Source organism: Prionailurus bengalensis, chromosome A2, assembly GCF_016509475.1.
Source record: "Prionailurus bengalensis isolate Pbe53 chromosome A2, Fcat_Pben_1.1_paternal_pri, whole genome shotgun sequence".
Taxonomy (NCBI): domain Eukaryota; kingdom Metazoa; phylum Chordata; class Mammalia; order Carnivora; family Felidae; genus Prionailurus; species Prionailurus bengalensis.
The window spans coordinates 15642354-15665210 of NC_057348.1; the positions used below are offsets into that span (position 1 = coordinate 15642354).

Genomic DNA, 22857 nt, shown 5'->3' on the forward strand with positions numbered 1-22857 from the left:
CAAGAGTCAGACACTTAGGGGCGCCTGGGTGGCGCAGTCGGTTAAGCGTCCGACTTCAGCCAGGTCACGATCTCGCGGTCCGGGAGTTTGAGCCCCGCGTCAGGCTCTGGGCTGATGGCTCAGAGCCTGGAGCCTGTTTCCGATTCTGTGTCTCCCTCTCTCTGCCCCTCCCCCGTTCATGCTCTGTCTCTCTCTGTCCCAAAAATAAATAAACATTGAAAAAAAAAAATTAGGGGCGCCTGGGTGGCGCAGTCGGTTAAGCGTCCGGCTTCAGCCAGGTCACGATCTTGCGGTCCGTGAGTTTGAGCCCCGCGTCAGGCTCTGGGCTGATGGCTCAGAGCCTGGAGCCTGTTTCCGATTCTGTGTCTCCCTCTCTCTCTGCCCCTCCCCCGTTCGTGCTCTGTCTCTCTCTGTCCCAAAAATAAATAAACGTTAAAAAAAAAAAAAAGAAAAAAAAATTAAAAAAAAAGAGTCAGACACTTGGATGCTTAACTGACTGAGCCACCCAGGTGCCCCCTCAATAATAATGATATAAATTATGTATTATTAATAACATAATTGATATATAATTATTATTATATTAACAATATATTATATAATATATGTTAATATATAATTGATATATATTAATGTTAGTGTATATTAATAATATAATACATTACATATTAACAATATAATATATTATATATGTCTATATTATAATGTATTGTATTATAATATATATTTTATTATATATTATGATTATTATTACTACTACTACTATTATTTTGGAATAAAGGAAAAGCAGATGTAGCCTTTAAGCCCTTCCTTTGGCCCCTGGGATCTGGACACAGGACTTCTCAGCTCTGGGGATTGGCAGCCACAGTATTTGTCTAGCCAGCTGGGCAGTTTTGTAAAGGATGATTAAAGTCCTACCTGCTCATTCTTAAAAGTTTGGGGAAGCACAGGAGAGTCTAAAGAAGCAAACAATTAGCAAATACCTTCCTCCTCCCCGCAACCATGCAGTTACCCGTATGTCCACCAGAGGCACTATTGGTCTTGGGCAGATTTTTTTTTTTTCCAGTCTTTTTTTTTTTTTTTCTTTGAATTTCTTCTTTACGTAGTTGAAATACACAGTTTTTAGATCTTGCTGTCTTACTTTTCATGTTATTACTTCAGGGGTTTCTTTCAACAATTACAGTATTGCTTTTCAAATTCCTGAATACAGAATTCCAGAGAAACATGCTATAAGAGCGTATAAAAGCAAACAGTGAAATTCTAATACCATCTACTGGTGTCCCTGATACTAGAAAAAACTTTTCAAATGTTGAAATGTCTAAAGCAGTAAGAGAAATTCCCCTTAATGCAACATACCAGTGCTGCATTTACTAGACACTTTTAAATAATTATCCTCTTGAAAGCACACGCGGGGGCGCCTGGGTGGCTCAGTCCACTGAACCACCAGCTCTTGGTTTCGGCTCAGGTCATGGTCCCACAGTATGTGGGTTTGAGCCCCACATCTGGCCCTGTGCTGGCAGCACAGAGCCTGCTTGGGATTCTCTGTCTCTCTGCCCCTCCCCTGCTTGTGCTGTCTCTGTCTGGTATTTTGAGTAACCTTGTATAGTGAAAGCATATGCAGCATCACTATAGCAGTTATTTGAACGGTATTTTATTTTATTTTTTTAATTTTTTTTTTTAACGTTTATTTATTTTTGAGACAGGGAGAGACAGAGCATGAACGGGGGAGGGTCAGAGAGAGGGAGACACAGAATCTGAAACAGGCTCCAGGCTCTGAGCTGTCAGCACAGAGCCCGACGCGGGGCTCCAACTCACGGACCGCGAGATCATGACCTGAGCTGAAGTCGGCCGCTCAACCGACTGAGCCACCCAGGCGCCCCATTGAATGGTATTTTAAATGAGACATAATATTGCATCATTTAGAGGTACTGTTTTATATAGTCATTTCTCCTCAGGTTTCCAATTTGGACCTAAGTAAATATTTATCCACATTTCTGATCCTTTCCTGAAGCGAAGTCCCAGACAGCCACAGTGAGTCAGAGAGAAACATTTTAGAGTTGCCTCCCCCGGGGGGAGCAGTTTATCATTTTACATGCTCATTAAGTAGCTTACAGAAATACGCAGGGCCAGCAGTCATAAATGACTGCGGTCATCTGAAAAAATCTTTGTTGATGTTATAAGTGAAAAAGCTCTCGTTTGATTTGCGCTTCTTAGACCACTAGAGCGCTCAGTGCTCTGGAGTGTTTAATAATCTTCCTCTATGATTTTGGAACAGAGGTAACATGCCCTCTATTAACACAAAAAGTTAATTCCCAGCTCAGGCTCCTTAGAACTTCCTGGACCCTATTCCTGGAATCAGAGCTCAGTGTTCTCAGCATTGGACCAGAGGCCTCATCTCTGTCTAGGAAGTCCTGGGCTGTTTCCAGATGGTCCACTGCTCTCTTCAGTGGCCGCGTTGGAAGCTGCAGCTTCCACTCTTTTCCTCTCAGAATCCAGGGGCAGCAAAACAAGGGAGCCCCGCTCACCGGGCTGGACTTGGACTTTACTTGTGGTCAGACAGTGTGGGCATCGTCTTCCTCGGGTGGCTCTTTGGGCTCTTTGTGGTGGGCTCTTTGTGTCCTTGTCGCCTTGGTTGCCAGGGAGGGACTGGAGGCTCTCACCCAGGTGCCTAGTGGGGACAAAGAGTGGAGAGGGGATGCTCTAGTTGGTTATCATTTTCCTTTGTAAAACTTTGAATTCTCTAGAATGTTCCCATAGAGGGGAAAGTTATAAGTAAGTAAAATGATTAAAATGAACTTCCGTGGCTATAAAGGGGATTCTGTTAGTGACCCCTGAAATCACTTAGCTGTAAGTGCTCATTCTTATTACCCTAGTTTCGCAGAGTCAGGAAACACTTGGGAAGGTTCTAGAACCTTCTAGAAATGAGGGTAACTAGCTTGAGGGAAGGACAGGAGAAAAGGTTTGGAGAACCAGAGACTTGCATTGTGGCCTTCTAGCGTATGTCCCATTGCTCTTTTCACACTCCCTCACCCCACTACAATTTGTTTCAGGCTATGAAAATTGATATATAGTCATTGTAGGAAAAAAACTAAAGATCACCCATTTTCTATACCCAGAGACAATGACTATGAACATCTGGTATACATCGGACGTGTATGAACACATGTAACTTTGCCATCATATAGGTGTGTGAGCCTGTGTATCCATATCTGTATACACACGCACAAACACGCTTTTATACCCCCTTTTATTTATTTATTTAAAAAAATTTTTAATGTTTATTTCTGAGAGAGAGAGACAGAGAGTATGAGTGGGGGAGAAGCAGACAGAGAGAGAGAGAGACACAAAATCCGAAGCAGGCTCCAGGCTCTGAGCTGTCAGCACAGAGCCTGATGTGGGGCTCGAACCCACGAACCGTAAGATTATGACCGGAGCTGAAGTCAGATGAACAACTGAGCCACCCAGGCACCCCTATACCCCCTTCTAATGTATTTTAACTGTCTGTGTCATCAAGTCCGTTTTTGAAAACAATCTTCGTTTATGGCCCCATAATAGTATAGATGCTATAATTTATTTAATAGGAATTAGATATTTGCTTGATGTTCATTTTTTTACGCTGTTTTAAGTAATGTTGAGACGAAGGTCCTTTCAACAGTCCAGTTCTGATTATTTCCTTAGGATAGATTCCTGCAGTAGAATTTTTTGAGTCAAAATAATTGGAGCTTTTCTAAGTTACACTGATATTTAATAACCAAACTTTCTTTTAAAAGCTTGTTCTATTTCTCCTGTCACTCACAGGGTGGAGAGTGTCTTCAGTGTCATTACAAACGCTGAGCAGTATTTTTAACCTTTGCCAGTCTGACAGACAAAGCATTGTATATTCTTTTTTTCTTTTTAAGAAATTTTTTAATGTTTATTTATTTTTGAGAGAGAGAGAGACAGAGCATGGGCAGGGGAGGGGCAGAGAGAAAGGGAGACACAGAATCCGAAACAGGCTCCAGATTCTGAGCTGTCCGCACAGAGCCTGGTGCAGGGCTTGAACTCATGGACCAAGAGGTCATGACCTGAGCCGAAGTCAGACGCTTAACCGACTAAGCTGCCCAGGTGTCCCAAAGTGTGGTATAGTCTTTGAATTTGCAAACATTTTTTAATCACGAGAGAAGTTAAAGATTTTCTATTTGTTGCTCATTCAATTTCTCTTTCCCATTCTTTGTCTTTTTTATTTGTTTGTTTGTTTTTATATTGGACCCTTAATTGGGTTATTTGCATATTGGAGTGAGTTTTTAAAAAATTTTTTTTAAATTAGGTTCCTTTATTTTTGAGAGACGGCGAGAGACAAACCACATGTGGGGGAGGGGCGGAGAGAGAGGGAGACACAGATTCGGAAGCAGGCTCCAGGCTCCGAGCTGTCAGCACAGAGCCTGACGCGGGGCTCGAACTCACGAGCTGTGAGATCATGACCTGAGCTGAAGTCAGACGCTCAACCGACTGAGCCACCCAGGGGCCCCATGGAGTGAGTTGTTTTGTGTCCGACTATGCAGATGTTTTCTCTGGTTTGTCATTTGCCTTTTGGCTTATAGTATTTCACCTAAAGAAGGTGTGTGTGTGTGTGTGTGTGTGTGTGTGTGTGTGTGTGTGTATACAGTTTCAAAACTACAGTAGGAAATAACTTATATTTACCTACCATCCAGAATGCACGGACATTTCTGTGTTGTCGTTTTGGCTTATTTCTTATAAAGGAAGTAGGATGTTACAGATGAATTGGAATCGTCCTGACTCCCCTTCCTGTATTCCATTTCCCCCTCCCCCAGGGCAGCTGCTGTCAAGAATGGAGCGTGTGGATCCTTCCGGTTCCAGTTTGTCTTCTGTTATCACACCTATCAATATCGTAAAGGGTCCACAGTACTAGTTTGTGGGTGCAAATGTGTGTTCATGCTTTAACTTGTATGTATATCATGTTCATGCGTCGTTGAGCAATCTGCCTTGTTTGCACAGCGGTGTGTTTAGTTCGATGCATAGTGACGTATACAAATCTAGTTCATTCATTTTGACTGCCGTGTGGTGTTGCATCCATTGACTATAACTTCCACAGTGTATTTTTTTTTTTTTAATGTTCACTTATTTTTGAGAGAGAGGAAGACAGAGCGGGTCATGGGCAGAGAGAGAGGGAGACACAGAATCCGAAGCAGGCTCCGGGCTCCGAGCTGTCAGCACAGACCCTGACGTGGGGCTTGAACCCATGAACCGCGAGATCATGACCTGAGCCAAAGTCGGACACTTAACCGACCGAGCCACCCACGTGCCCCTCTTCCTCAATGTGTTTTATCAGTTTTTCTATACGGGTGGACGGGGACGTGGATGGATGCTGCTGGCTGTCTAGGTTTTCACTGCAGTGCTGTAGTGAACAACTGTACATGTCCCTTGGGACATCTTCTCAAGGGGCGTCCTTAGGAGTATGTGGCGGGTAATGTGGATTTTCAGCGATATGGGCTCTTGCCAAATTTTTGCCAAAGGGCTCATGCCAATTGGCACTCCCACCAGCAGCGTGAAAGGCTTTCTGTTGTCCCCACACCTTCATCAAGACTCTGTACTGTCAGGGGCACCTGGGTCAGTTAAGCGTCCGACTCTTGATCTCCGCTCAGGTCATGATCTTGTGGTTTGTGGGTTCGAACCCTGCATCTGGCTCTGCGCTGACGGTGCAGAGCCTGCTTAGGATTTTCTCTGTCTCTCTCTCTCTCTCTCTCTCTCTCTCTCTCTCTGCCCCTCCCCCACTCGTATGCACATGCGTGCTCTCTCTCAAAATAAACAAACATTAAAAAAAAAAAAAGACTCAGGGGGCACCTGGGTGGCTCAGTCAGTTGAGCGTCAGACTTCGGCTCAGGTCATGATCTCGCGGCTCGTGAGATTGAGCCTCGCGTCGGGCTCTGGGCTGATGGCTCGGAGCCCGGAGCCTGCTTCGGATTCTGTGTCTCCCTCTCTCTCTGCCCCTCCCCTGCTCATGCTCTGTCTCTCTCTCCTTCAAAAATAAATAAACATTAAAAAAAAAAAAAGACTCAGTACTCTCAGGCTTAGTGATTTTAGCCCATCTGGGAATGAGATAGCATCTCATGGTTTTAATTTGCATATCCTGATTGCTGGTGGGCTTGAACATCTTTTAAAATAGTTACTGCCTAGAGTTTAACAGATTTTCTCTTCTCTGCACCTTCGCTGCTTCTCCTCTGCTCATTTTTTCCGTTGGGTTGTCTTGGTGGGTTGGTGTTCTTTATGTTTTAGATGCTAGTGCCTTGTTACGTGTATTGTAGCCATCTTCTGGCTTCCAGCCGGGCTTTCCTTTTCTCTCTTCAACGAAAGCATTCATTGCCTTCCGTTAGACCAGTTGGTAAACCCTCCTCATATGAGGCTCAGTTGAAACTACATTATATCCCCAAGAAGTGCAGCATTAAAATTCAGAGCATTAAAAAGTTCTTTAAAAAAATTTTTTTTTCGGGGCGCCTGGGTGGCGCAGTCGGTTAAGCGTCCGACTTCAGCCAGGTCACGATCTTGCGCTCCGTGAGTTCGAGCCCCGCGTCAGGCTCTGGGCTGATGGCTCGGAGCCTGGAGCCTGGAGCCTGTTTCCGATTCTGTGTCTCCCTCTCTCTCTGCCCCTCCCCCGTTCATGCTCTGTCTCTCTCTGTCCCAAAAATAAATAAACGTTGAAAAAAAAAAAATTTTTAAAAAAAAAATTTTTTTTTCAATGTTTATTTGTATTTGAGAGACAGAGACAGAACATAAGCGGGGGAGAGGCAAAGTGAGGGAGACAGAATCCGAAGCAGGCTCCAGGCTTCGAGCTGTCAGCACAGAGCCCGACGCAGGGCTCGAACCCACGGACTGTGAGATCATGACTTGAGCCGAAGTTGGACACTTAACCAACTGAGCCACCCAGGCGCCCCGCGTTTTCTTACGATACTTTTCCTTTTTTACGCTGAGGTCTGTAATCCATCTGGAGGTTTTTTTGCTTTTGTAGTTAAATGCATTTCCTTCTTTGTGACTTTGCCTCTGCACTGATACTCCCCAAGTCCTCTATAAGCTCCAACAGGTCGACATCACCAGGCTTTTCTCCGTCACCTGGTGCTCTTTGCTTGCTCTGGGAGTCCCAGGTGAGGCACTCAGTAGTTTGTCAAGGTCACGTCTCTGTCTCAAGCACTGTCAGTGTTTGTGACGTTGATGACTTTGCTTTCACGTTGTGGACCCTGGCTCCAAGGGGCGTCATTTCACCAGTGTAGACTTCATTCAGTTTTTGAAACTTCCACGTGTTTCAATGCCACTGGCCCTGGCAGTATTCTCAGATCTGAGAATGCTGCTTGCTGGGTCACAGCCCCAGGGTCTCCCGTAAAGACGCTCCTGCTTCACCTTGAACATGTGACCCTGTATTTTTTCATAAGGGGTCAACGGAATTGATAAAGTATGCTGTTCTTGTCAGCGTCCTAGCTTTACGGAAACTATAAAGCGACATCTAAGGAGCCCAGGGTGCTTTGTATTTTTCCCACTCCTTTTTGCCCCATTTAGATCGGGAGGAAACAGGAAAAGTCATTATCCGTCCAACAATGTGTATTTTCCGTGGTTGAAAAGATTTGAAAAGATACACGAAAGTAAGGAGAATAAAGTTGAGCTGTTGGGGCGCCTGGGCGGCTCCGTCGGTTAAACATCCAACTTCAGCTCCAGTCATGATCTCGTGGTTCGTGAGTTCGAGGCCCGCGTCGGGCTCTCTGCCCCTCCCCCGCTCATACTTTCTCTAACTCAAAAATATGTAAACGTTAAAAAAAAAAAAAGTGACCAATTTACAGGACTTTCCTGATAGGTTGTCATTGCCAATGTCCCCTGGAGAACCTGTCAAAGATAACGTCCCAAATACCTGTGGGAAACGGCTCCCCAACGGACTATAGCCCGTACCCCCACTGCGTGCACCTCTGTCGTCCTGTCGCCAAACGTCTCACTGGTTTCCTTCTCAGCAGAGTGGCAGTGGGGGAAGAGGGTGTGGGATGAGTCCCAAGGCAGTGCTGGGGTCCCCTGCCACACGGCACCCGCCAGGGGCCTAGTCTCCCGGCCCCAGCCTGCCCATCGCCACGGCCACCGGCAGCTTTCAGCAATCACGGACCGTTATTGACAGTTGACATTTGTTTTGCACGTTTGTTTCTGCTTAAAAACATTTTACCTTTGTTCCTCCTTTTTTCACCTCGTATCAACATTTTCTTCTTACGCCGCCTTTGCGTTTTCTCCTCAGGCCGGAAGCTGAGAGGAAAAGCCTTTTATTTTGTCAACGGCAAAGTGTTTTGCGAGGAGGACTTCCTGGTGAGTTCGTCCCCGGACTTGCCCTGCCCTGAGTCGGGACCGGAGTCAGGGGGAGACTGTGGGGAGGCCCAGGCCGGGTACAACAGTGTGGTTTCTCTCCGGGGTTTCCTGTGCTGGTGGAGAGCGGAGCGCTGCCGGAGAAAGGGGGTCCCGACTTTCCTTCTGAGGATGCCCGGGGTGGTGCTTGTCCCCGAAGCAGAGGACAGACCCCAGAGCTTTGTGCTTGGGAGGGACTCAGGCTCGCTTGGCCTGTCCTCCTGTGCTCTGCTCATTTCCACCTCTCCCACCGCTCTCTCTTAAACCTGTGCCCTGGGGTTCGGGTCTGCGTTACCTTGAACCCTGTCTGCGGGCATCCGGCCTCTGTCACGCTTCAGAAGTCCACCCACGGGCCAGGGACTCCCAGACCCGAGCTCCAGCCCGGCCAGCACCTGCCGGCCACCCCAGCCTTTCCATAGCCACTTGTCTGAAGCAGAAACACCAGGTTGCCTTGGGTCCTCATCCCTGAGATCTGTGTCCTAGGTTCGTCCTCGGCCCCTCCTCCTTCCTACCTCTCCCACAACGTGGCCAAGCATTGACCCTTGTGCCACCGCGGCCTCCCTGGGCCCCACTTAGCTTCCCAAAGCCAGTGTGGCTCAGCCACGCTACCTGTGTGTCAAGCCAGCCCGCCCAGGCCCCACGTCTCCAGGGCTCGAAGCCTGTGCAAAAGCTGTCTGTGGTCCAGAGCCTACCTGGTGTCTCTCCCGTTCCACTGTTTGTAGTTGTGTGTGCCTGTGTGTTTTGGTAAAGTAAGGTAGAGAGTCTTTACCGAGTTTCTTTGAAACTGAAGGCATTGGCTAACCAGAGCCAGACTTGAATATGAATCGTATCCTTACCCCTAATAGGCTGTGTGACCTTGTGCAGGTCGCTTACCCTCTCTGAGCTTCCCTTGTTTCCATCTGAGAAATAGTACGGTACATACCTTGTTTTAAGAATTGTCTTAAGGGGCGCCTGGGTGGCTCAGTCAGTTAAGTGTTCGACTTCGGCTCAGGTCACGATCTCGCGGCTCGTGAGTTCAAGCCCCGCATCGGGCCCTGTGCTGACAGCTCGGAGCCTGGAGCCTGCTTCGGATTCTGTCTCCCTCTCTCTGCCCCTCCTCCACTCACATTCAGTCTCTGTCTCTCTGTCCTTCTCAAAAATAAATAAAACATTAAAAACATAAAAAATGGGTTTAAGGACTAGAGTGCTGGTGTCAGGCTTAAGCCTGCGTCAGAGTCCCCTGCAAGGCTTTGTGAACACGCGGATCACCGGGTCCCACCCCAGAGTTTCCCAGTCAGTAGTTCCGGGATGGAGCCCAAATGTGCATTTCTCACAAGTTCCCAGGTGATTCCGGGGGACCCCTCTTTGAGAACCACTGGCCTAGAGACAGAGCCTGGCATGTCGTGGGTGCCCAGACGCAGCTGTTGTCAGGGCGAGTGGCATCAGTGTGAGCAATGGCTCTGTGGCACGGGATATTTCGTGATTCATCCCACAACCCACATCCCACAACCTGTGTTCTGAGAAATGAGAGATTCCGGCCTAGAGGGACACATCTCTCTGCGAAGGTGTCGTCCTCGTGACTGGCGGGCAAGTGGCCGGGCCATCTGTGCCCTGACGGGTTTACCTTTGCTTTCTTTCTCCTCCGCAGTACTCCGGGTTCCAGCAATCTGCCGACAGGTGTTTCCTTTGTGGACATCTGATCATGGATATGGTGAGTGAGTCGGGTCACCAAGCGAGATTATGGCAGCGGGGGGAGGGGGGAGGCGGTCACAGAAAAGAAGAAATCGGTAGTTGAGAACTGTGTTTCCTACCCTTGTTTGTGGTCGCATCTGGTTTTATTAAGAAAAGACCCTGTGTGACACAGGTCTGCTTGTCCGAGGAGAAACCCCGTTGTTGGCTTTGAGCGGCCTCCGCATCCTTATCCGTGTAGTCCCCACAATGCTGTGTTTCTGATGATGTTCTCTCCTCTGGGCTGTTGGGATCACACCAGCCTCCCTCTCGTTTTCTGTGGTCCTCGTGGTGTCCCGGGTGAGACGCCAGATGCCAGACGTCATCTACCTCGGAGTTGGGTACAGAAAGTCGGGTAAACACGGTTCTTGGTCCCCCACGTTCTGCCTGGCTCCGTCCGTTCCTAAGATGAGTTTGGGGGACAGGGGCGGCCGTCTTTAGTTCTGAGACTGCAGAGCAAGAAGCAGCTGGCTCTCTGAGCTTGTCTTGGGCCTCAGTGCGTTTATCTCTCCGGCGGGGACGGTTTTTCTTTCCTGGTCTCCTTATTGGGTAAGGTTGTGAGGTTAACAAACACAGAATCCTTAGTCTGTCCGAGGGATCAAATTGTCCAGCACCGGAGATCAGGCCTTAAGAATGTCTTTAACGCACCGGTCGAAGAAAATCATTGTATGATATTCTTTTTAAAGTTTCTTTGATTTAAAACATTTTTTTTTTTTATTTGAGCAAGAGAGAGAGAATCTTAAGCAGGCTCCGTGGAGCCCGATGCTGGGCTCGATCCCAAGACCCTGGTATCATGATCTGAGACGGAATCAAGAGTCAGACACTCAACCACTTACGCCACCCGGGCAGCCCTACAATCTTCTTTTAGTTGGAAAGAATTCAATCCCTCTCTAAGCTGACCCATTCATCCCATTCTGGAGAAGGGAATTGCTCATCATTGCTGTTTTTTCCTTTTACCTTTTTGTTGAGAAACAGCTCACGGAATAAAGGGTGTATGTTTTAAGCGTACAGGTGAATGAAGTTTTACATGTGCATATACCTGTGTAACCACCACCCAGGTCAAAATACGGATGTTTCCCACATCGCACACCCCAGAAAGTTCCTTCTTGTCTTCCTCCCAGTCCAGACCCCCTCCTCCAAAGGTCCCCTCTCTCGCTCCAGATTCGTTTTGCTGGGCCTGGAACTTCATGTAAATGGAATCATACAGTACCGAGTCCTTTGGGTCTGCGTTTTCTCCCTTAGAAAATGTTTTTGAGCGTGGGGAGGGGGGCAGGAGCCTGGGTGGCTCAGTCGGCTGAGCATCTGACTCTCGATTTCAGCTCAGGTCGCGATCTCATGGTTTGTGAGTTTGAGCCCCGCATTGGGCTCTGCACTGACAGTGTGGAGCCTGCTTGGGATTCTCTCTCTCGTGTGCGCGCGCGCGTTCTCGCTCTCTCTCTCTCTCTCTGCCCCTCCCTCACTTGTGCACACATACCTGCGCCCTCACTCTCTCAAAATAAATAAATACACTTAAAAAAAAAAAAAAGAAAATGTTTTTGAGGTTCACGCATGTTGTTGCCTGTGTCCGTAGTTCATTTATTTTCATTGCTAGATAGACTCCCATTGTATGGAGACAGCAGTTTGGGGGCCTATTATCCAGCCGATGGGGATTTGGATGGTTTCCAGTTTGAAGGCTATTTATGAATAAAGCTACTGTGAACACTCTTGGGCGTATTGTTGGACACAAGCACTCATTTCTGCTGGCTCTGTGCTAACATGTGTAACACAGAGGTGAACTGAGCCCTCCCTGTTCACGAGGAGAAGCCTACCGTTGTCCCGGGTCTGGCACACGACAGTGGAGCTCAGCCCCTGTGAGAGCTGGGTCCTCGTTAGTAGCCAAGACCTCCCTGGGGAGCATGGCTCTCCACCCACTTCCCCAGGGGAGGCAGGCGGGAGCCCACACCCTCACCCCTACCTTCCACGGATGCCAGCCAGTCTCCATAGGGATCTATTTCGTTAGGAGAATTTGTCCTTGATTTTCGAGTCCTTCTAACAAACCCTCCACATACGAGGTCAACAGTGTCCAAAGTTATGAATGCGATTATACCCTATTCTTACTTCTGGGTATCCTAAGCCTTCTTTGGGCCTCAGAGCACCTCATTTACCTATTGCTGCATAGTAAACCACCCCATGATGCGGTGGTTTCAAACAACAGTGATTTGGGGCGCTTGGGTGGCTCAGTTGGTTAAGTGTTGACTTCAGCTCAGGTCATGATCTCATGGTTTATGGGTTTGAGCCCCGCAGGGGGCTCTGTGCTGACAGCTCAGAGCCTGGAGCCTGCTTCGGATTCTGTGTCTCCCTCTCTCTCTGCCTCTCCCCCGCTCCCACGCACGCTCTCTCTCAAAAATAAACATTAAAAATTTTTTTTAAACTCCAGTGATTTATTTATTGTGATTCACGGAATTAAGTCAGGGCTCAGCGGGATGATTCTTCTGCTCCGTGTGGCGTCGGCTGGGGTCACTCACTCAGCTGAGTTCAGCTGGTGTCACAGTTGAGTGCCAGAGATGGCCTCTCCCCTCCAGGCCTTTCTCTCCGAGGCTGCTGACCTCATTCAGTAGTCTAGCCTGGACAACTTCCCTTCTAGAGAGAGGAAGGGAAGCTGTCAGTCTTCTTAAGTCCTCAGCTCAGAAATTTCTGAACATCATTTCTTCCTCATTCTGTTAATCAAAGAACATCACAAGGCCAGTCTCAATTCACAAGATGGGGAAGATCTCCTCCACTTTTTTTTTCTTTTTAAGTTTATTTATTTATTTTAAGAGAGGGGGAGGGAGAGAACAGGGGAGGGGCAGAGAGAGAGGAGAGAGAGAGAGTCCCAAGCAGGCCGTCAGCACAGACAATGTGGGAGCTTGAACCCACGAACCTCGAGATCATGACCTGAGCAGAAACCAAGAGTCGGACACTTCACCGACTGAGCCTCCCAGGCACCCCTCTTCAAAAATTTTTTAACATTTATTTTATTTTTGAGAGAGAGACAGAGTGTGAGCAGGGGAGGGGCAGAGAGAGAGAAAGAGAGACAGAATCTGAAATAGGTTCCAGGCTCCAAGCTGTCAGCACAGAGCCTGACGTGGGGCTCAAAGTCGGGAACGGTGAGATCATGACCTGAGTTGAAGTCGGATGCTTCACGGACTGAGCCACCCAGGCGCCCCTGTCCTCTTCCACTCCTTGAAGTGAGGGCCAGCCTTGCATACAGGAAGGGAAAGAACGAAGCTTTGGAACCATCTCTACCACACGAGGATAATGCAAAGTTGGACCTGGGCCCTTGCCGGTCTTCTCTAGGACTTGGAAACTTTTGGCAAATGCCTGCCTGGTAGTGACCCCCTCTTTTAAAACCAGAACCCTTCAGGCGTGCCTGGGTGGCTCAGTCGGTTGAGCGTCCGACTTTGGCTCAGGTCATGATCTCGCAGTTCGTGACTTCGAGCCCCGCATCGGGCTCTGTGCTGATGGCTCAGAGCCTGGAGCCTGCTTCCGATTCGGTGTCTCCCTCCCTCTCTGCCCCTCCCTGCTCGTGCTCTGTCTCTCTCTCTCTCAAAAATATATAAACAGTTAAAAAAAATTAAACCAGAACCCTTCACTGTTGCCAAGAGTTTTTACAATGCAGAGAAAGATCCCTTCAAAACCATTCTTGGTTCTCCAAGAGAACCAATCAGTTGTCCAATTCTTTGTATAAACCATCTGTGCCCCTCACCTGCTCCCTTAGTAGAGTGGAATACTCCTAGCCTGCAGGCTGAAACTAGGCATTTTCCCACAGTAAAACAAAAGATCACAGTGAGTCAGAGTGCACTTTAGGCACGTTGTGGGTTAAGTTAATTTAAGGGTCCCTTCTGCCAAGACAGCATTAGCCTGGGAGCAGAATGCATTCCAAGGTCCGGATTGCCAAATGGACTTTGGAAGCCCGGCTGGTGGTTCTTCCCACTTTGGCAGCTTCCTGCAGATTGAAAGGGGCCCCGAAGGTTAGTGCCACACCGGAGGGAATGAGGAAGGAAGCTGGAAAGCTGAGCCTTCAGAGCACACGAAGCCCCCGGCTCGCCCCCTTGGCTGCGGCGTGCGAGGTGTGGCGTTGGCCTTGGCGGGGGAAGCATCAGGCTCTGGAGCACACCCTTCCTGCAGGTGTCACATGCACCGACAAGGTTTTCCTCAGTCGCAAGCCCCCTTCCTGCTGCCTAGTTGAAAGCATTCTGTGTGGCCCCCCCCTCCGGGGCGCTGCTAACTGTCTGTGCGTTCCTCGCACCCGGGCATTTTAGCGACATCCTTGCGGGTGTTGACCCCGTAGTTCAGCTGTTCGTGCTACGTTTCGTGGCACGGGTGATCGCAGAAGTGAATCTTCCTGTTGAGTCGGTGAAAATGCTTTCAGCTGCAAATTATAGAAAAACCCAGACTTGTTGGAACGCAGACCAGTGGCTCTCAGACTTTCGCACGCATTGGAATCATGGTACGAACACACTACGTGCCAGGGTTTACCCTAGAACTTCTGATTCTGGAGAGCCGGGCTGGGGCCTGGGAATGGACATTTTTTGACACGTTCCCGGAGGGTGTGGATACTGCGGGTCCAGGGACCTCGCCGTGAGATGCGCTGACTTGATAGGAAAGCTGTATTACGTCACCCAGCAACGGGCTTGGAGGCAGGCAGTTCCGCCGGGAGGTAATTTGCTCACCGGCTGACCTCACCACGGGTGTTCTTCACATCTCTTCTCTCCCCTACCTTGTGTCGGCTCTGTCCTGGTTCCAGGACTGCCTCTTACCTCTCCAGGCATCGCAACCAGATCAAATGGCACTAAGGCTTGTGGAGCCTTCTCTCCGTGTCGGGTTTAAAAACAAGAGCAACCAAAGAGGCTTTGCTCAGGCTTGGATCTGAAGTAATCCGTGGTCGAGTCACAGTTCGCGGATTATCCCGCTGCGGAGTGAAAGCCGCTTAGAAGGGGCACCTGGGAGGCAGACGCGAAGGGGCTCGGGATGGAGCCCTCCGTGGCCCTGCTTCGCATCCTTTCCTGCAGAGAACTGCGGAAGAGCCCCCTGAATTCTCCCCTGGAGGGTTACGCGCAGAAGGATCCTGTCTGACTTCCTCCGGTGGATGCATTTACCTAGATTTGCCTTCCCCGCCCTGCCATCTCTTGACCTTGATCCAAGTGACTCTGGGATGGGCGTGTGCCGTGCAGCGTGATTGCGCCTGCGTCCCCCCCGAGGCGCTCCTCTCCTTCCCGCCGTGCACGCCTTCTCCAAAATCCCCGCCGAGCCCTGGCCTCTCTCGCCTTCTGCCCCCAGATCCTGCAGGCCCTCGGGAAGTCCTACCACCCCGGCTGCTTCCGCTGCGTCATCTGCAACGAGTGCCTGGACGGGGTGCCCTTCACCGTGGACTCCGAGAACAAGATCTACTGCGTCCGAGATTACCACAAGTGAGGAGGGGTGGGGCGGAGAGGGGCCGCGCGTGCGGGCCACACCGATCTCACGGAGTGAGGGACAGACACCCGCCGGGGCGCCTCCACAGGCCTGTACCTTAGTCCACAGTCGGGGGGTCGGCTGATGCCGGTGCAGACAGGAGGTGGTTACAGAACCACGCTTACTGGAAAACACAGAGCCCCAAAGCCCTGTGATCAGATCCCCTCGAGGCTCGGGAGGCATCTGTCAGGCCCGGTGGCTCCAGCTTTAACTTCCAAAGGCAGCGATTCGGCGCTGGGCGCCGCCACCCTCGATCTGCCTGGGCCTGTGCCGGGCACCCGGAGGGAAGCCAACAGGGCCGTCTCCATCCCTAGTAGGTTGTGGGGAGAGGGTCCGGGTTTGCTTGTTGCCGCCGGGGGAGCGATCCCGCGGCACGGCTGAAACACCCCCCAGAGAATGAGCCGGGCTGCCTCGATGCGAGGGCTGGAGGGGTTCGCTTGACGAGCGATGGGTGGGAGGCCGGCCCTGAGGAAGGCTCCGGGGTCTTGCCTCCCAGAGACAGCACAACACTCCCTTTACTGCTTCTGCGCTTCTCTCGGCAGGGTGCTGGCCCCCAAGTGTGCAGCCTGTGGGCTTCCCATCCTTCCACCCGAGGTAAGGCGCTCTCTCACACCTGCTCCTGGCGGCTCCCTGACATGAATACGTCCCTCGGGTCGCTTACAAAGATCTGTGTCCTGTCCTTCTACCTTCTAGAAAGTCCTTCTGGGGCGCCCGGGTGGCTCCGTCAGCTCAGCGCGGTCGTGACCTCACAACCTCGGCTCAGGTCGTGATCTCCCAGTTCACGAGTTCGAGCCCCGCGTCGGGCTCTGTGCTGACAGCTCGGAGCCGGGAGCCCGCTTCGGATTCCGGGTCTCCCTCTCTCTCTCTCACCCTCTCAGAAATAAATAAACAGGGGCACGTGGGTGGCTCGGTCGGTTGAGCATCCGACTCTTGACTTCGTCTCAGGTCACGATCCCACAGGATCACGGGATCGAGCCCCAGGTCGGGTTTCACACGGAGCGTGGAGCCTGCTTGCGATTCTCTCTCTCCCTCTGCTCCTCCCTCTCTCTCTCTCTCTCTCTCTCTCTCTTTCGCTCTCTTTCTCCAAAGTAAATGAATAAATACAATATTTAAATAAATAAATAAGTAAACATTAAAAAAAAAAATCAGAAAATCCTTCTGCGGTCTCACCTGTGACCCTAATAGTGTCCTCACCAAGAAGGCCCTTTCGTATTAACTGGCTTCCCCAGCCCAGTGCCCTTCTTGTGGCCCATGCGTCCCTACAGTCGTCCAACTGCCTGACTGGATAGTGACTCCTAGATTAGAAGGTGAGCAGAAAGCCTGCCTTTCGTTCATTTTCTCTTTTAAAACCTCACCCTCCACGTAGGTGGTTTTTTCTCAGGGTTGACCCTGACGTTGCAGAAGGTGTGGCTGCTGTCCCTCCGACTTCCTCTCTCATCGGTTCAAGGTGTCCTTTTTCCAGCCGGTGGGGGACTTCACTACAGAGCTGTGCTCTTCCGAGTCGCCTTGGGAATCTCACGGGTCCCCCAACCGGCCTCTTGTTCTTACTTTCCTTCCGTCCAGGGCTCAGACGAGACCATCCGCGTCGTGTCCATGGACAGAGACTTCCACGTGGAGTGCTACCACTGCGAGGTAGGCGCCTCCCTGCCCAGACTCCCCAGGCCCGTTTCAACAGTACAAGAGGAAGGCATCCTGGGTTGACTGGGGGCCTGAGGTGGTCAGCAGGGTGTGGTCGAGGGCTGCCCTCCAGAGCTGCCCTCCAGGTCAAGGGGAGCAGCCTGATTTGTGGGGGAGGTTGGAGGAGATGCAGGTGTTGGGGACAGGGGGGTCTTTGCTGCCTTCCCCGCGTTTGTTAACAGCCGAGTCCAGAAGCCACCGCAGCTGAGCGGTGGGGGGGGGGGGGGGGCGCGTGGGGGGCGTGGGGTTTCACGTGCCACATTGTCAGGCAGCTGAGTGACTTGGGGGAATAGACGCCCTCCCCTCCAGCTTGTAGGCTGGTCTGTCTGCCAAGAGCCCCTTTCTGAGCTGAGCCCTGGAGATCACGAAGAATCCCGCCCCTCCTTGGAAACAGGCACGTCCCTGGTTGGTGTGGAGTGCGTGCGTGTGGGGCCCATCTGCCCCCTCTCTTAGCTCGTGTCACGCCCGGGCTAAGGAAGCCACGGGCACCCCGTGACCGTGAGGCAGGCCAGGGCTCGCCCCCTCGCCAGCCCTTGTGAAGGGTGCAAACGCTTGAAGCGCCCGCGGAGGTTCAGCCAGGATTAAGCGGATTCAGCCATGGGAGGAGAGGAGAGTTAGCGTGTGACGCCGTGGGTGGGGTGAACGGGAAGCGGGTGAGGTGACAGCGGGAGGCTGCCGTTCACTGCCAGCCCTGGGGACATTTGCTCATCGTCCTCTCCACACGTTCAGTGCCATGCTGTCCCGTAGGAACCCGGGAGCCCCAAATTCAAGTCGTGTGTGTACTTTCGTTTCCTGGTAGCCGCCTTAAAAAAGTAAAAAGCGGGCGCCTGCGTGGCTCAGTCGGTTGAGCGTCTGACTCTTGATTTGGGGTCAGGCCCTGATCCCGGGGTCGTGGGATCGAGCCCCGCATCAGGCTCCGTGCTGAGCGTGTGGAGCCTGCTTGAGATTCTCTCCCTCTCCCTCTGCCCTACTCCCCCACTTTCTCTCTCTCTCAAATTAAAAAAAGAAGAAAAAAGAAACAGGTGGCATTCATTCTTGCAATATTGTATTCAACCAGTGTATCCAAAACGTTATTTCAATGTGTAATCGACACGAGGGTTTTTCATGAACTGCCTTACATTCATGTCCTGCCCTAAGTCTTGGGAGTGCGGGGTATGCATTTGCAGATGCCCTTCTTGGTTCTGACCGCCCCGTTTCAAGTGCTCCATAGCGACCTGCCGCACCTCCCCTCTGCTGGACCGCATGCCCACGCAGCGCCCTCTGCTGGTTCCCCGGGGCCGCTGGCCTTGGGGTCGGTCTTGGCAATCCTTTTGTTCTGTTCTGCTACCCCCTGGACATTTTTGCCTCCCCCCCATCCCCCCAGGACTGCGGCCTGGAACTCAACGACGAAGACGGCCACCGCTGCTACCCCCTGGAAGATCACCTGTTCTGTCACTCCTGCCACGTCAAGAGACTGGAGAAGAGCCCCTCCCCTGCAGCTCTCCACCAGCACCGCTTCTAGCCGGAGCCTCTTCCAGACCTCGCGTTGGCGACCAGAAGCCAGCGTCGCAAAGCCAGACATCTGCCTGCTAATTCCAGTGGCCCCACGGGGTGGTCGCGGGGGTGGGGAGGTGGGGAGGGGGGCCAGGCAGGTAAGTTTCTGTATACGCGTGGGGTGCCGCTCCTTCAACCTCCCTGTCTGGTAGGTGTTACTTTCCAAGTGCCTTTCTCCACTGCCCCGCCCTCATCGGATTACTCAGGAAGATACTCTAGCAGGTGCATGGCGTGTGACACCCCATGGTGTCCCTCTGGGCCCCTCTGGGAACAGCTCGTGCTTTAGAGGGAAAAGTTTGCGCTGAGCGTACTTCTCGGTGTCCTCTGAGGAGGGCTCAGCTGCCGATACCTTCAGCCCCTCCCTGTCCCTTTAGGAAAGCACCCGCACCAGACATTACCCCCGGTGGCCCCCCCCCCGCCCACGCACACGACATGATTTGAGACTGCACCCTCGACACGCACACGCAGCGTTATGGGAGACGTCTCTCCGCCCCAGAGACTCCGCTCTTCTGTCGGATGGCTGCAGATTTTAGAGCCGCATTGTGGCGAGAGGGGAGCTGTGCCCGTGCTCTGTGTCCGAGGAAGAACGGCTTGGGAAACCGGAGCCGAGTTGTGGACTGAGCGAGCCGGGGTTCCCTCCTCGTACGCTGACAACGTCTTGCCTGAGCCTGCAAATCTTCACTCCCCGACAGGCAGCTGGGAGCCCGGGCGGAGGTTTGCCCCGTTCGATAGCGAGGCGTGTTTGGGACGAGAACTTGGGTGCGGGTACCAGGCGTCCTTTGCCCTCCTGTTTGCACCGTCCTCCTCTGGAGCTCTCGAGAGTCTGGGGCTTTGGGGTCGCTCCCACAGAGGCAAGTCTCAGGATCCCGTGTGGGGACATCTCTGTGCCTGTCGTAGCTTATCTAACCACGGGCTTTGGGGAGGCCTTGCCCATGTGCTGAGAGCTGGCGCATACACGAGGAGACTCTGTGTGTGTGTGTGTGTGTGTGTGTGTGTGTGTGCGCGTGCGCGCGCGTGTGTGTGTGACAGTGACATCTCCAGCCAGCACGAGACGGAGAGCCTCAGGAAAAATCACCATGTTCGTTTTCCACCGTGTCTCGTCTATCTCTGGCCCAGTGCTTGGCTCGGGCGTGGCCTGCGAAGAAACCCGCAGAAGGTACACTGCTTCGGTCTGTTTCTTTTCTTGTTTTTCGTTGTTTCTCTCCGCTGGCGGTCTTCCACGCGCACAAAAATACCTCACAGGTCGGGGCTTCACCAAATCGCACGTCAGGAGGAACTCGGCCGTCACGCTGAACTCAGAGATGCCTCCGTGGGTGCGTGAGGGGTCTCGGCCTCCACGCGGGCCAGACTCCCGCGGGTCAGGGCGCTGTGATCTCAGCTGAAGGTCAGCTGAGAGTGGATCCAGTTGAATGTGGGTGCTGTTGCCTGACGCGTTTCATCATGTCGGTTCCCCGGGGTGGCGAGGGGCTAAGGGAGGGCCGCACCCCGGGCAGGATTTCAGGGCCACCTGTGCGCTGACATGTCACACTCCTGAGGCCAGACGTCAGTACGCCCGGTATTTCAATGAAGAGGCGGTGTAAAAAACTTAAAAAAGGAGGTTGCCTGCCGTTCGCCCTCTCGGCCCGTGGGGAGGGCCCCCTGGCCTCGGTGTTGTTGCCGGAGGTCGGGGGTCACGTCACTGCTGCCAGCTGGTCTGGGAGTATTGCCCTGGCACCCGCTCACCACCGCCTCCCCGCCTCGCACCCAGGGCAGCAGGGGCCACGGAGGGCGGTCACCGGAGCCCGAGGCCCACGGGACTCGCAGACTTTACAGTGGGCCCGGCTCCAGTTCTGCGCCGTGTTTTGACCCGTTTCGGGGGCAGTTGCTACAGGAGGCACAGAATGGGCACCGTGAGTTGCCTCCTATGTTTATTCAGTTCGTTCTGCTAGAATCCTTTGGTCAGATGTCCCTTCAGCCCAGGCTGCGTGCTCTCATCGATCCCATCCCACAGGCCGAGCCTCCAGAAGCCTGGTGCCGCGTGGGGCCGGGGGTGGGGAGAGAACCCCTCTCTTCCCAGCTGGGCCCAGGAAGCCAGCCGATGTGCCTTGTCTTTGCCAACCGAGGAACGTCTCTGGCCTTGCTGACACCCCTTTGCTCTGATTGCAAGTCGGGCAGAAAGTGAAGAAAACTGCCTGAGAGCGACTGTCAAAAGCAGGGATGTGTGTGCAAAGTGGGTGACTAGGTTAGTTTAAAAAAAAAAAGTCTCGGGATTAAATTTTTTAATTGGGATGTTTTAAGTGGCCTTGATGGACGTGATTGGGACATCTGCCAAAACGGGGTTTTATAGTGTTAAGGAAGGACAGTAAGAGAATTTCCAGGTACCCTAGAAGTCCGAGCAGCAAGTTCTCTTGTGGTCCGGGGCCCCGGGGGCGGGGGGGGGGGGGGCGCGGGTAGGAATCTCGCACCAGTTCTGCTTCTCGGGCTCTTGCGCGAGAGCCGTGAAGAGATGGTCGCCTGGGCGGTTATCTCTACGTGGTTCTGTAAGCTGTTAGCCAAACAGAGTTGTGATGGGGTTGTATTTATAGGCACCTAGAAAGAAGACACAAGCACCTGGTAAACCAGGATGAATCCATTTATTTGAACAGGTAGAGCGCGGAGCCCTCCCTGAGTTCCCTAGATAGCTCTTGGGCTTCAGATAAACCAGGAGAATTAAGGTTTGATCCCAGACCCCAAGGCCAGCCTCCGGCCTCCTCCCCTGCCTCATTTTGCCCTTAGTTGTTTTCTTCCCCACCCCCTGCCCCTTCCCCGGCGAGGGCCATTCAGAAACCGCCAGGGTGGTCCGAGAAAAGCCAAGAACGTAGTTTGGCCTGCTGTTCCCCCTCGCGGTTACTCTCCCACCTGTCGGTGGGTAAAGAGTGCTTTGTTCATCCCTCATCGCGGAAGCGCGTCTCATCCCGTCTGGGTAACCGCCTGTATGTGGCAGCGGGGTGTCCCCCTTTCTCCGAGGGCAGTGCTCCGGGGCAAACCTCGCTCAGCCGAATCGACCGAGGTTGTGCTGTTGAGTCCTGGGCGGCGAATGCAGTAGGGAGTTCTGATCGCCGTCACCCGCCGCCATCGCCCTGTGGCCGTGGGCTGCAGCCACGCTCACCCGAGGAAAGATGTCAGGACCTGAGAGAATGACTTGGAACCCCCCCCACGCTTGGCAGGCTGGTTTGTGCGGGCCATTTCCCGTGCGTGGGGAAGTGTGGCAGCCGTGATGCCTGCCGGCTCCCTCGAAACCACGTGTGCAAGACTTGACCCCAAATCCGCCTTGTTGCTGGATGCACCTGTCACGGCTCTGTCCGCCTTTGTGCCAGGAATACGTTCTAACTCCCAGGTGACTTGAAGTCAGTCTTAAAAGTAATAGGCTAAAACGAGTAAAATACAGTAGCTATTTGTTCTGAGCCGGAGCTGGACAGGTGTGGGAAATTTCCGTATAGTGTATGAAAATTTCACCGTGCGGGGAAATGATTTTCCACTGTATCTCGTCTTCTACGATAAAAAAAAAAAAAAAAAAAATTCTTCAAAATTGTACTGTTGCTGTAAGATGATTCCAAACATCATGACAATAAACTGCATCAATTTGTAGCCTATTAAAGTGCCCTCCAACATGATGGCGGTTAACGGGTTTTCTTTTGTGTGTGTGGAGTGTGCCGACAGTGCTTTTCGCAAACTGGGTTTGGTCTTCTTTTGGAGCTCTGGCTCCTTAAAGGAACGTGTGGGTCAAACCTATGAAAGAGGTCCGAGAGCTAATAAGGTAGCATGCGGTGATGTCATGGATCCTGCTGGAAGTTACGAGACTCCTAGGTCAGAGACAAAGGACAGGTTAATGCAGCACCAGCAGGAAGCGTTTTTTGTTTGTTTGTTTTTTGTTTGTTTGTTTTGAGAGAGAGAGCGTAAGTGAACAGGGAAAAGGGTCAGAGAGAGAATCTTTTTTCATTTATTTATTTATTTATTTTAATTTTTTTTTTCAACGTTTATTTATTTTTGGGACAGAGAGAGACAGAGCATGAACGGGGGAGGGGCAGAGAGAGAGGGAGACACAGAATCAGAAACAGGCTCCAGGCTCTGAGCCATCAGCCCAGAGCC

At 51.8% G+C, this 22857-nt stretch overlaps 1 protein-coding gene across 1 annotated transcript in view; it reads left to right on the forward strand.

The window, feature by feature from the left end:
- Nucleotides 1-22382, forward strand: part of LIMD1 (LIM domain containing 1) — a 71241-nt gene extending 48859 nt beyond the window's left edge. Inside the window, exons 3-8 of the mRNA XM_043587213.1 lie at nt 8258-8325; nt 9989-10051; nt 15367-15497; nt 16083-16134; nt 17104-17172; nt 18581-22382. Coding sequence (XP_043443148.1) covers nt 8258-8325; nt 9989-10051; nt 15367-15497; nt 16083-16134; nt 17104-17172; nt 18581-18718 — 521 coding nt within the window. The 3' untranslated portion in view covers nt 18719-22382. The remainder of the gene's footprint in view (nt 1-8257; nt 8326-9988; nt 10052-15366; nt 15498-16082; nt 16135-17103; nt 17173-18580) is intronic.
- The last annotated feature ends 475 nt before the right edge of the window (nt 22383-22857 follow it).